The following is a 12,445-nucleotide window of genomic DNA, read 5'->3' as shown; positions in this document are numbered from 1 at the left end:
GTGGTGTTTCATTTATCCAGTGTTGCAACCCTTCAGTTTTCCTTTAAATCCTGGCCTTGACGGAATATAAAAATCATGCCAATCAGCAGAAGCAACCACATTTTGACAGACCAACCCAGATCACCCAGAATCAAAGACCTAACATCATAAAATATACCCTGAAGAACAATGAGGCTGGGCCATGGAAGGATGCAATTAATTGTCATCGCTATTGTGGTTACAAAAATAGCCCTTGAGGAGAACAGTGGTGCTCCCTGGATGAGGAAGACACTGAGACCCAAACCACAACAGCCCTTTCAGTCACTCCAGTCTGTTCCTCAATTTAATGGCCTTTGCAGTAGACCTCAGACCATAAAACCAAGAAATATGGTTTCACTTTGGCACACACAGAAACCGGCTTTCTCATTCTTGCTAGTAAGCCAAAATTTAACAGCATTAGGTAGCAAAGTAAACTCCCGTAATGATAAAATACCCTAATTTTTACAGATTATCTTCAGGGACATTTGTCAGCAATGTTTGAAGGGTCCATAATTAACACTGAAATGCATTTGTCAAAATAAATCAACAATTTGGTGATGCCTAACACTGTTTTTTATTTTGCACATTTGTTTGTTTCCTCAGTGGGAGCTTAATCTAAAACTTCTGAATCAGAGGAACTTTTCTCTTGACCAAAATTCATTAACTCTCCCTATTCATAAATCTGCAGTCCGGAAGGGACCATTAGATCTTCCCATCTTGTTTCCTGAGTAACACAGGCCCTGACATCATGTGCAAATATGCCTGCACTGAGCCCAGAAATGTCTGTTGAGGCTAATGCATATCCTCCAGAAACATAGACCAGGTTCATGGGTAGAAGTAACGTGTTAAGTTGGATCAACACTTTTTTTAGAGTAGAGAAAAAAAATAGGAAAAAAAAAAAAAAAAAAAAAACACGATGTTAAGCATTTGTTAGATATGAATAGAGAATCCATCACTTTTTAGGTCTTCCTCTTAGACTGTTTAACACAAATGTTAAAATTATTGGTAGCATTAGCTAAAGTATGGACAATATTTTCCCTGAACAAATGTTTTTTGTCTTTATGTTGTAGTATGGCTTGATGGTTCCAGCATATTCTGTTAACTTTTAACTCATTAGTAGCCTGGAAGGAGAGTCCTGAGTCCTGTAAATACACTTAGTATTTTTAAAGGTTTCTTTTAATCCAGGCCCCTTGGTGACATTTCCCAACTGCAAGTGCCTCAATTTCAGTGGCTGTTTCTCTTGGACAGCACTGATCTTGTCTCCATAGGGTAAATCTCTCTACACTGTCAAATGGAGGAATGTGAGAACATATTTTATCTTTGCTGTCTAGTTATCACATGAGAAATATTTTATTTTATTTTATTTTATTTTATTTTATTTTATTTTATTTTATTTTATTTTATTTTATTTTATTTATTTATTTATTTATTTTCTTCAAGTTTAAAGAAGTCTTAAAGGGAAGTAGAAAACATAATTCAGAGAGATAGGGAGAAGAAACATTATTAATATGTTAGGGGTATTAGAAATTCTTGCCTATCAGCTTAGATTAGCCTGGATGTGATGTAAGCACAAACATATGGAAAATATATTTTAACATAAGGATTTGTTAAGGAGGAAGTGGGGAAGGGAGGAACAGGCAGGAAGTATCACTCACCTGACTTTGCAAGCAACCCAGAGCAGGAAATCAGATGCAGGGAAACAGGGTTTTACTCTATCAATTCATATTTCACTGCCTTCTGTTATGGACAGGAAGAGTTTCCCCCATCACCTTGGCATGAATAATGATGTCTGCCTATGAAGGATACTGAAGGAAAATGCCTGGACAGCAAGAGCTGTCCACGTCCTGCCCACGGGCCTGGATATCATAAAGACACCAGGTCCTTGCCATTTCCATACCTAACTCCGTGTCCACAACCCTTGGCATTGATACCCATAGAAACTGGTGACCACAGCTCCTGGAGCCAGCCACCACCCAGGTCACCATGAATCCCCAGCATCATGGGTTTGGTGATTGCAGGCGTCTGGAGAAAGGGCTGACACACACTGGTAGGATGCTTCTCTGTGGCTGTAAAACCCCGTTGCTAATAGCAGCAGAGCACAAAATCAAAGGCTAGTGGGATGTGATTTATTGTTAGACAGTGCCTTCCAAACCTTCACCAGTGTTTTGAAAATATCATGCTCTGCAAAGAATATCATTTATCAAAAATAATGAAAGCTTTATTCCTTTCATCATATAATGTCTCATGTTTTTCTTCAGACAAAGTTCCTTTCTGGTCTTGCACCAACTATATTTTCCAGCTTGCATCAACAAGCATTTGCTAAGAATAATCACTGTAGAACTTGGAAACTGATTTCACAAAATGTCCTCAATCTTAGTTTGTGAAGGAAGAAAAGATATGCAAAACTAGGAATGTTTTTTCAGTCAGCAGAATGAGGTGTGCATACTGCTTCCAGACAGCAAAGAAAAAGCATAATGCCTTGCCTGAATGTTATGCAAAATAGAAGGTGTGTGAAATGTGTTCAAGATGGTTGTGAGGTAAGTCAAGTCCCATGCCTCTGAAATGAGCTGAGGGACTACAGTAAGACATGTCATTACAGCAAAGGCCTATTGTGTACTCGAGCTATTAGCTAAATCTTAATAAGCCCTTTGCTCCCATGCCACATGATGTCTTGAGTGTCCCAGAAAGCTTGGGATAACCCTTCTACAGATGGAGCCACACAGCTGCACTTGCAAGGGTGAACTGCCATGGTGCAGCACGTTCCCACAAGGTAGCACTCAGGAGTGGATCACTTTTGTGTGACTGAGGGAAAGCTTCGGGCAGGTTTGGTGTGCAGAGCAGGGTGCATTGGATGGTGCTTGAGGCAGACAGGGATGTCTGTGGTCTGCCACCCCTCCTGCAGGCACATCACTCACACTGCTGGTTCAAGGTCCGCCCACCCCAGATCCTGCCCTGACCCTGGCTCACACCAGATGTTTTGGAAGAGAGTCCAAGGAAACCTGAAGGTGACAGCTACAGAATGACCTGCCAGTGGGAGAAGTTCCCTCAAAATCCCATTACTCAGAGGTTGGCTTCCACCCTGTAGCATTAAGCTTTATATCCCCTCTAAGTGCTCTCTGTGTTTATTTGCTCTCTGTGTCCCCACCACAGTAACTCTGAATCTTCTGGCTATCCACTGAGAGAACAAAGGCTCTCCCTGCCATTTTTCTATTTAAAATTATGTCTGTTCTGGAAGGACTTTATAATTTTTAAAATCCTGGAAGGACTTTTCTGCTCTCAGGAAGTAGTTTTGTTCCCCACAGAAGGCTGCAGCAGTGACAGGGACACCTTCCTGGTGTGCTATTTACAGAGCCAAACACAGTAAGTGTGCAGAAGTAAGTGTGCTGAATAATGCCCTTCCAGTTACACTGTGTTATTGGGGGATCGTAACGGTAGGGACACACATAAATCAGTGAAGTGTGAAGAGAAGGCAGACAAACAACACATAAATGATTGTTTCTAATTGTTCTGAATTATGGTTGATGAACCAGAGGCTGATAAAAGCACGGGTGTCAAATGGAGCTTTTGGGTGCTCAGCTTTTTGAGCATCTTGTTTATTCTCATCCTGGCATGGATGCCAGTGTGAAACCATCAGCAGTGTTTGGTAGAAATGTCATTTGTAACTTAACTTGACAGTGTACTTTAAATACAGAAATCTTCAAATTTAAAATAACCTCCCCCGATAAAGTTACCAGGGAGAATAAGTCATTAAACATTTCAAATGGCAGTACTACCAGCTCACCCCCTTTCAGCAGTCTTGCTGCTGTGAAGACAGGTCTGAGAGCCATCCTTCAATGAGGAACACAGCTCCAGGCCCCAAAACTTCCCTGCTGCTCTCTGCAGCCAGCCAGGTGGCTCAACTGGGCTGCTTCTGCCAGCCTGCCTCATCCAGGACTGCAGTGCTCCCTCAAGGAATGGTTTTTGCTCTAAGAGGATTTCTGCAAGGAGCAGGAGCTCAGAAGAAATGAAGATGAAATTCATGATAAAGCTGTCTGGGAAGGGTCTGCTTTGGGTATCTGTGCAGCACCCTAGCATATGACCAAGGTGCCTTAGCATTATCCCCACAGTACCAATACCCCAGTAATATCAGTGTGGGAAAGAGAGAGTACACCAGGTCTAAAGCAGAGAGAAAGGCATGGGCAAAATTAAAATTAGAAAAAAAAAATTAAAAAAAAAAAAAGTTGTGGTTAAAAATATCTCAGCTGAAATAATAAGAAAATATTGAAATAATAATAAATCATTACTCACAGAGACCATAGAAAAGGCTGGGAGAGAAGAAGGACTAAGAGTATAGAAAAATGAATGGAGAATAGAAAGAAAAAAAAAAGAAAAGAAAAGAAATGAGGAGAAAATCAGAGACGGAATAAATCATTGTTGTCACTTTTTATTTTTTTAGAAAATTTGCTTTTGTACAGCATTTGGCTTAACCATATTTCAAACAGACTTCCTCAAAGAAATTTGTAGCCCTGGAAATGGAGGCCAGAGACAAATTGTATATATTCACTCTGACTTTTCTTGGAAGCTACAGCTGTTCATTGTTTGGACACACAATGGGCAGATTAATATCTCCAGATGTTCACCAGCCATCCTCCCAGAACATTGACGGGCAGGACAGGCAACAAATGCTTTTAGCAGAAACTTGAGTTTCTGCTACTGCTTCAGATAAAGCATTTTGTGGAGAGCACCTGCTCCAAATACACAGAGCCTATGCTACACAGAAATGCTCTTCCATGTCACAACCAACATCAAATGTAGCTGTAAACTGTCCATGCAAGTGCTGATGAATTGACTTGCAAAGAGAATGAGACTCTGGCATTTTTCTTGACTGTTTTACCTGATAGGAGTAAGCAGATATTTAAAATTACAGGACTATTTATGTAGTTGGGTGGTTTACAGAGTCAGTACAGGGGAGGGAAGTCACTACTTCCCTCAAGCCAGAGACTTAATAAGGCAACTCCTGGAAGAAACATGAAAAGGCAACTCCTGGAAGAAACATGAACAGAAATTTGTCCATAATTAATATTCACAGGGAAAGAAGCATGCATCAATTTAGCATTACCAAAGGGGACGCAATTAATTGTTATATATGTATTTATTCTTGTAAAAAAAAACTTGTGGTGACATTTTGGAGAAGGATGTTGATAACAAATGCCCATTTTAATTTGAAGAGAAAAGCTGCTTACCACCAATTTTCACTGCCATTTTATGTAAAAACACAAGAGAGACACTGCTGAAAAATACAAAGGAGCAGTGCCCCACTCCCCCTAACTGAAAATTAGTCATCTGGTTTTGAAAATACTATCATTAATATTATTGCCATGATTCCCTCCCATTCCCATTTACAAATTCCCACTGGCAAAAAAAAGTAACCTGCTGAAGCAAACATACTTAATCCTACAAAAGTAATATAAGTGAATGAAATAGACTTCCTGCCTTCAATATATTAATCTGTAAGAGAAAAAAAAAAAAAAAAAAAGAGGATTTGGTCTTCCACCAGTACAAGGAGAACATTAAGGACGTGTGCTGTTTCCAACTTGAATAATTTCAATGACATGTATGCTCAAGTGGTGTCTGGGAAGACTTGAGTCTTGGGTTACGGCTACATAAGAAACGCCTGCTGTCCCATAGTCGGGTATCTCACCCACAGAACAAGAGCAGCGTCCTGCAAGAGGCCATGCCATTTCGTGGGCCTGCTGAACTATTTTTTTTCTGTCCTGGCTCTGCCCAGAGTGGCACCAGGTTTCTTCTGGGGTGGCCAGGTCACTTTGGCTGACTGGCATTGCTCTCAAAATGACTTTACCATAAAAAAATGGAAAGAAAAGACTTAGAAAACTGAAGGGAAAATCCTGGCCATTCTCCAGTGAAATCACTGAGGAATTTAGCTACTCTTCAAGAGAACAGAGAATTCACCCCAAGAAGACTGATGTCCAAATATTCCTCACAATGTATGTGCAAGCTGTTGATATGCAGTAGTTTTGAACTTCTGCCTGCAGGTGAGTAACCCAGTTCTACAGGAAAAAACACATTTTGTGACAGCCAGCAGAAACAGATAAGAAAGAGACCTTTGATAGGAAAAATATAATTAAAAAAAATAGCATGCCATTAAAGGAAGTATAAATACGCTTTATATTACATGAGTGGACTGTGTTTTCTTTAGTGTACATGCCATTTTTATTAATTCATACACTAAGTGCTAATGTGTTTCCTAATGCCATTAGGAGGTGCTTTCAGTAATATAATAAATAGTTCTTAAACAGTCCTTTTCTGCATCATGTTTTCTTTTTCTTCAGTAGAATAAAATTTAAATCAAACTTGACAGTGCCTCCTCCTTTTGAACTCCTCGACCTCATACAAGGCTGTGTATCATGTTTCTGAGGCACTCTGGCTCCCCTCGGGTGTGATAAACTGCACTTTGGGCACGATGAGGGAGGGATTGGTTCTCCGCATGGAGTTGCTCCTCCGTATGGAGTTATTTCTCCTCATGGAGTTGCGTTTCCGTAGGGAGTTTTGGTGGGACAGCTCACTCTTCTGCAGGGTCTGGATGAGAATTGATGGCTTCTCATCAAGCTCTCGAGCGCTGCAACGTGGTGCTGCCACTTTGACGGTGTTGCCGAATTTGGAGTAGTCAACAGCATACACGCCTTCCTCTTCAGTGACAATGGGCACGAAGCGGTGACCCCACAGGATCTCTTCTGCTATGTAGGAGGTTCTTGCCTGTGTCGTGATGCCAGTTGTTTCTACGACACCTTCAAGTATCACTATGAGCTCCAGATCCTGGAGTGCCAGGTCAGCAGCAGAGATATCATAAAGAGGACTCCTCTTGTCTATGACGTGACAAATGATTAAAGGAGCCACCAGGAAAATATTGTTACTTTCAATGGGGTTATCCACAGGGATATCTACTTGGTGAATGGGTATGACTTCTCCTTCAGGGGTCGTAGTCTTCCTCACAACCTGAATTCTCACTGAGGCACTGATGATCATGCTCTTCCTCAGGTCTCCTACTCGAAACATGAAGCAAAGTTTGCCATTTCGAACTGCAATGACTGCCTGCCTGCTGAAAATCAAGGTCTCTGCCCGCCTGTGAGCTTGTGCAGTTTTCATGAATATGCAGCCCAGCATGACAGCATTGATAATCAGACCCACAATGTTCTGTAGGATCAAGACTGTGATGGCCAAGGGACATTCCTCTGTCATCATCCTGCCCCCAAAACCAATGGTCACCTGAACTTCAATGGAGAAGAGGAAAGCAGAGGTGAAAGACCTGGAGGGGAAGATTGCACAAAGTTAACTCAAAGTATATCAAACATTAACTGATAAGCTATTAGCATGTACTTTCTAGAAACAAATGGCCTTAGAGGCCTATTTTTGCAGTCTTTGTACAGTTAAGCCTTCTGTTAGCATCAGCGGAAAGACTGCACTCTTGGTGATTCAGTGTTTGCATGATCAGAGCAGCATCTAATGGTGAGAGGGGAAGGAAGACCTGAGAGTCTGAGATCCTATAAGACCATCTCTAATAGGAGGTGAACCTGAGAAGCTCACTAAAACCTCTGTTCCGGAAGACACGTCCCACACCATGTTAGCCGACAGTGCTTTAACTCGCAGCATGATTCTCCACCTTCTCCTTCCCATGGAGATCTTGGTGGAGCTGTGGTTTAGGAGACAGGTGAGCAACTGGCTGCACACTGACATTCTCCCACCACCCTGCACCTGGAAAGGAAACTGAGAAAATGGCAGCATTTCACTCATGCTACCTGCCCATCTGTCCTGAGCCCCTTTAACAGGATTCCCTGGAGGGAAAGGGGACATTCCCACATTTCTCACACCTTCCAAACCTATGCTTGCTTCACGACTGAGCCTGCTGGATCAGGCTGCAGAGGGAAGACAGTGGCCTCCATGGTCCTCTATGCGCATCCCTGCAGGAGGACAGTACTGTGACCCTGGGCTTGGGTTTAGCTCACTGTTGTGTCAAGGCTAGCTGGAAAATTTCAACACAGAAGTGTACTGTAGAAGTGTGAGTTAAGTTAAATGTCCCTGGTAAGCTACAGTGCTGGACATCAGAGTAGGCTGTCCACAAGCTTTCCAAAACACATGGTTTATAATATTGAACAATGTCACCTCCCCTGTATACACCAGGCTATTTCATTTCTGTTTATAACACAGATATGTCCTTCACCAAAGTCTCTCATGTCCAAAACTTGTACCTTGGGATTTATTTGGTAGACATGGGATCTCATGAGCTAACATTATAGCGACCCTTCTAACACAGTGCAACACACAAACACTTGAACCATCCTCATGCTCATTGTGGCTTTAACTATAGAAAATATGTATCCTGTCCATAAAGATGGACATTCATTGGTTTTGGTTTGCTTTCCAATGAATTCATTTTAAAATAACTTCTTATTGTTGTTGTTTGTTTTTCCTAACCAGATTTGCAGTGAGCCTGGAATCACAGAGACCATGAAGAGACATTACAATAGCATAGGTAATACTAGGGATAATTTTCTGTAAAACGAGAAAGCTCATCTTTCAGAAAACCAGCCAGCCTCCACATAGATAACTTTGAAAGAACTTTGTCATTTAGTTCTCTCTCCCCCATCCCTTTATTCTTCGGCAGATCCCCATATATTGAGGGTTTTATTTCTGCATTTCATTCTAGAGAAATCAATGATGAGGGATTTTATTAATGTAATTCATGGAATGATTTTTATATTCATAAATATTCATCTACATGCAGAATTAAACTTCTGGCTGAAACTTAATTCAATTTTATTCAACTTAAGGCTCTGTGCAGTGAAACATTCTGATTTTCCTTAACGAGGGGGGAGGAGGGAAGGGGAGGAGATCTACCTTTTTACAGCAGAAGTAACAGAAGCAGCAAGCTTGTACAGCATTTTGAACATGTGGAGAGGGAGCCATAAATGCCAAATTACACTATTCCCAGCTCCCTCTTTTCAGAGCTCTGCAAGTTTTCCTCTTTGGATTATTTTCTATTTCTGTGGCAAAGTCCTTCTAGCCTTAGAAATTCTGCAGTACTTTGAGAAATTGAAGTGTTGTGCAAGTTCCATCCAATGATTAAAATTTCCAAACCCAGGTTTCCCATAAATCTGGAATGGCACCTACTCAAAAAACTCTTCTGAAATATCTTTAGGCCTAAATCTCAGAAAAAGTAAGTTACAAAGTATTTGCTATTGTTTTGGCGGATCATCTCAGCATGAAATATTTTACATCCAGCAATTCACTGCTCTTAAAAATATCAGCAGTCATACTGCTGTTGCATGGTTGTGTCCAAAGTGGTAGCCAGGTTTAAGAAGATGAAGATAAAAGATCTTCCATGGCTTGAAAATGGATACCTGAGCAGCTGTTTGCTGAAACTCCTTAGGCACTCACAGCAGAGCACCATGTGTGCTGTTTGTCATGGGCTAAGCCACGCAGCCACACCAGTTCATTGGCTCTGTTTATCCCCATCCTTCCAGGCTGTTCTTGCAGCAGTGGGCTTGCTGGGGAGTTAGTGAGGGGCCATGGCTCTCCTTTGTCCTGGTGGCATGAAGCCCTCAGCACCCAGAACAGGCTTTGTGGGGTGGTCTGGGAGTCCCAAGGGGGCCTCCAGGCAAACAGGGGTGTGTCCTCCCAGCTGATGCCGGAGAGCTGCTGGGTGCAGCTACCTACTAGTTTGGATTGAACAAACCACGCACATCCTTCTCTCTAGGACCAATACACCAGAAAGGCTGGGGGTGACATCCTGAAAGACTTCCCCAGTGGACACAAGCTGGGCCGTGACATCTCACTTCAGAGGCAACTGTGGCCACTTAATGGAAAAGAAATAAGAGCAGCCTCCCCCTTCCCTAGCCCCCAAAATTGAGGAAGGTTGGCTTGGAAAATCCCATTTCCTTTCAGTTTGAAAAAACTAATCTAGCAAGAAAAGTGTCAAAATGAAAGTAGAATGAAATCACTGCTCCCTTATGAGCCAGATCTGATGTGCCTTCACACTTGCTGATGTGCCTCAAAACCTACATGCAACTCCATGTTGGAGTTTTCCTCCAAGAGGAGGAAAGAGGAGTGGATACCTTCAGCCAGCTCTGCAGCCCCCTCATGGTCCCTACCACACTGCACCATGTAAAGGCAGTTGCTCTGGCCATTCTGAATCCGGAGCTTTCTGCTGAAAAACCTCGTGCTGTAAAAAGAGATGTTACTGGTGGCAGAGCAATCTTGTTGCTAACCCCCACCTCCAAACAACAAACACTTCTTCTAGCCTGTGTAAGTATGTGCCAATTTGTCAGAGCCTTGAAAATTGCCATGGCTTTGGGGACAGAGAGGAAAATACTTTTCTTTAACAGCTGACATTTAACCCAGCAGTCCCTTAAGCTTTCACTGTCTGATACATCATGCACGTCATGGAAACAGTTCATCTGTCAAACCGCTGGCCTGTGGCTTCAGCAAGGGACAGGCATTTTGGAGCTGCCTCAAGGGAGCTTTCTCAAAAGACATCTATCTTTGCCCTAAGCAGCACTTTTCTTACTAGCTGACACCCATGACCAGTGCCCTGCCTCTCAGGCAGCGCTTTTGCAGTGGGCAACCTTTTACCAGCATGGCAAGCAGCTTGCACCATGCTCAGGATGCTACCGCTGCCATAGACAACATTACAATACGTGTAACACATACCCACTCTTGTAGCAGGCTCTTATCTCGACAGGCAGGGTATGTTACCCACAGAGTGTGGAGACACATGAAAAGCAGCAGGTCTCCCTCTCTTTCAGATCCTGTAAGGAATCAAAGAAATCTACAGTACAGTATTTTCCAAGCCCAGAAGGCTTGCTGAATTTATGTACTCAAGAGGAAAACACCACACTTTTCAATTGTCTCAACCAAACATCACGGTTCATGTAACCCAAAAGCTGCATTTCAGGTATCGGCAGGACAGCAGGCAGCTCTTTTCCCCCCTTTCTTTGTCCCACCGATTGTACTTTACCTGACACATGTCACACAAGGTGTCCACTTTGTGCTGTTCGTGGTGCTCTCTGTGCTTGGGTCCATGTCACCGTGGGCGAAAGCCACCAGCCACCACATCATGGCAAAGAGCAACCAGCTGCACAGGAAGGACATGGTAAAGATGACTAGTGTGTGACGCCACTTCAGGTCCACCAAGGTGGTGAAAATATCTTGTAGGAATCGCCCCTGCTCACGGATGTTCTTGTGCGCCAGGTTGCATGCCCCATTCTTGGCGATGAAGCGGGCTTTGCGTGGCCGGTCTCGGATGCGGGGCTTGCGCAGGTTCTCAGCAGCGATCCGCGCCAGCACATACTCTTCAGGGATAATACTCTTCCGAGCCAGCATCTTCCTGCCACCATAGTCCACCCAGCGAGATGTGAAACAGGGGCCAGTCCCTCTAGCGCGACTCTGGAGGAATCACTGCCTACCCTGAGAAGAGAGAAAAGCCGGTCAGATTTGTCACCCGTGCACTAACCCTTACATCAAATGTCACTGTGTGGCTTTATTCTACAGCGCCCTCCCCTTTTCAGCCCATAACTTTTATGCAAGCAGTCGGCATCAGCTCCCGACAGAAAGGAAAGGTGCTATTCCGAAGCTCCTTGCGGGAAAGCAGGCTGCAGAGCCGTCTCGCAAACTCGGTGTAAAGTAACCTGACGTACGACAGGACGGATCCTCGGGCTGCTTCTCCGGGATGCAGCTGTGCCCGGGTGGGTACCGCAATGTGGGGCGCTCGTTGGTTTGCATCCTCTGGGACTCGAAAAGTTGGGCTCCTCTGCTTCGAACCGAGGCTTGCCTCGCTCAGCAGGGCTTTAGCTGCCGCGACCCTTCCAAAAAGCCCCCATCCGGTCCCCAGAAAGCATCACAGCAAGGAGCTGAGCTGGCAGCTGGAGAAAGGGCTGGCGGAGCAGGCGTTCCCGTTTCCCCTCGCAGCCCTCCTCCCGTGCCGGGACTAGGCGGGGCAGCCCTGCCTTTATCCCCAGCCCTGGCCCCAGCCGGCTGCCAAAGCTCAGCAGCAGCGAGCGGGGCTCCCAGCATCACTGCCGGCCGGGCCGACCCACCGGCCCCCCTCCGTGGCCCCAGAAGCGGTGCTGTGGGGCTGGAAAAGGCGCCTAGAGGGATGCTGGATGCATCCCCTAGGGCCAGATCCCGCAAATGTAGCAGGGGGCAAGGCGGCTCCCTGCGTGAAGCCCACCTCTGGCAGTAGCAGGGCTGGCAAGCCCAGGGTTTTTTCCTTTTTAGCTTTATCGTACCTCGGATCTCAGTGAGACAGCTTGCAGGCAGAAAGCGAATTGCATGCGTAAGTATCTGGAGGAGCAACGCCAGAATCTCACGGCCTTTGCTGCTTTTGACAAACTTAATTACCTGTTTCTGCAAGAGGAAAAGAGGCACTCCTTTA

General features: G+C 44.2%; 1 protein-coding gene across 3 annotated transcripts; it reads right to left on the bottom strand.

The window, feature by feature from the left end:
* Positions 1–4,425: 4,425 nt before the first annotated feature.
* Positions 4,426–12,391, bottom strand: KCNJ8 (potassium inwardly rectifying channel subfamily J member 8). Of its 3 annotated transcripts, none has more exons than XM_068655631.1 (3): positions 12,300–12,391; positions 11,030–11,478; positions 4,426–7,321 (listed from the first exon to the last, which is right to left on the bottom strand). In XM_068655631.1, exons 2-3 carry the CDS (start codon positions 11,392–11,394, stop codon positions 6,421–6,423), a joined length of 1,266 nt encoding a protein of 421 aa, XP_068511732.1. In that variant the 5' UTR covers positions 11,395–11,478; positions 12,300–12,391; the 3' UTR covers positions 4,426–6,420. The 3 variants fall into 3 exon arrangements, with proteins under 3 accessions (XP_068511732.1, XP_068511723.1, XP_068511715.1); XM_068655622.1 differs by lacking the exon at positions 12,300–12,391 and adding an exon at positions 11,700–12,141; XM_068655614.1 differs by lacking the exon at positions 12,300–12,391 and adding an exon at positions 11,709–12,135.
* Positions 12,392–12,445: the final 54 nt, after the last annotated feature.

Source organism: Anas acuta, chromosome 1 (assembly GCF_963932015.1).
Source record: "Anas acuta chromosome 1, bAnaAcu1.1, whole genome shotgun sequence".
In the NCBI taxonomy this organism is placed as follows: domain Eukaryota; kingdom Metazoa; phylum Chordata; class Aves; order Anseriformes; family Anatidae; genus Anas; species Anas acuta.
The sequence above is the reverse complement of the archived record's forward strand: the minus strand, read 5'-3'. Positions and strand labels throughout refer to the sequence as shown.

Coding starts and splice junctions, on each gene's coding strand:
- KCNJ8 (XM_068655631.1), bottom strand. CDS start 11,394: ATGCTGGCTCGGAAGAGTATTATCCCTGAAGAGTATGTGCTGGCGCGG. Junction 7,322..11,029: donor CCTTGTGTGACATGTGTCAG/GTAAAGTACAAT, acceptor CTTCCCCTCCAG/GTCTTTCACCTCTGCTTTCC.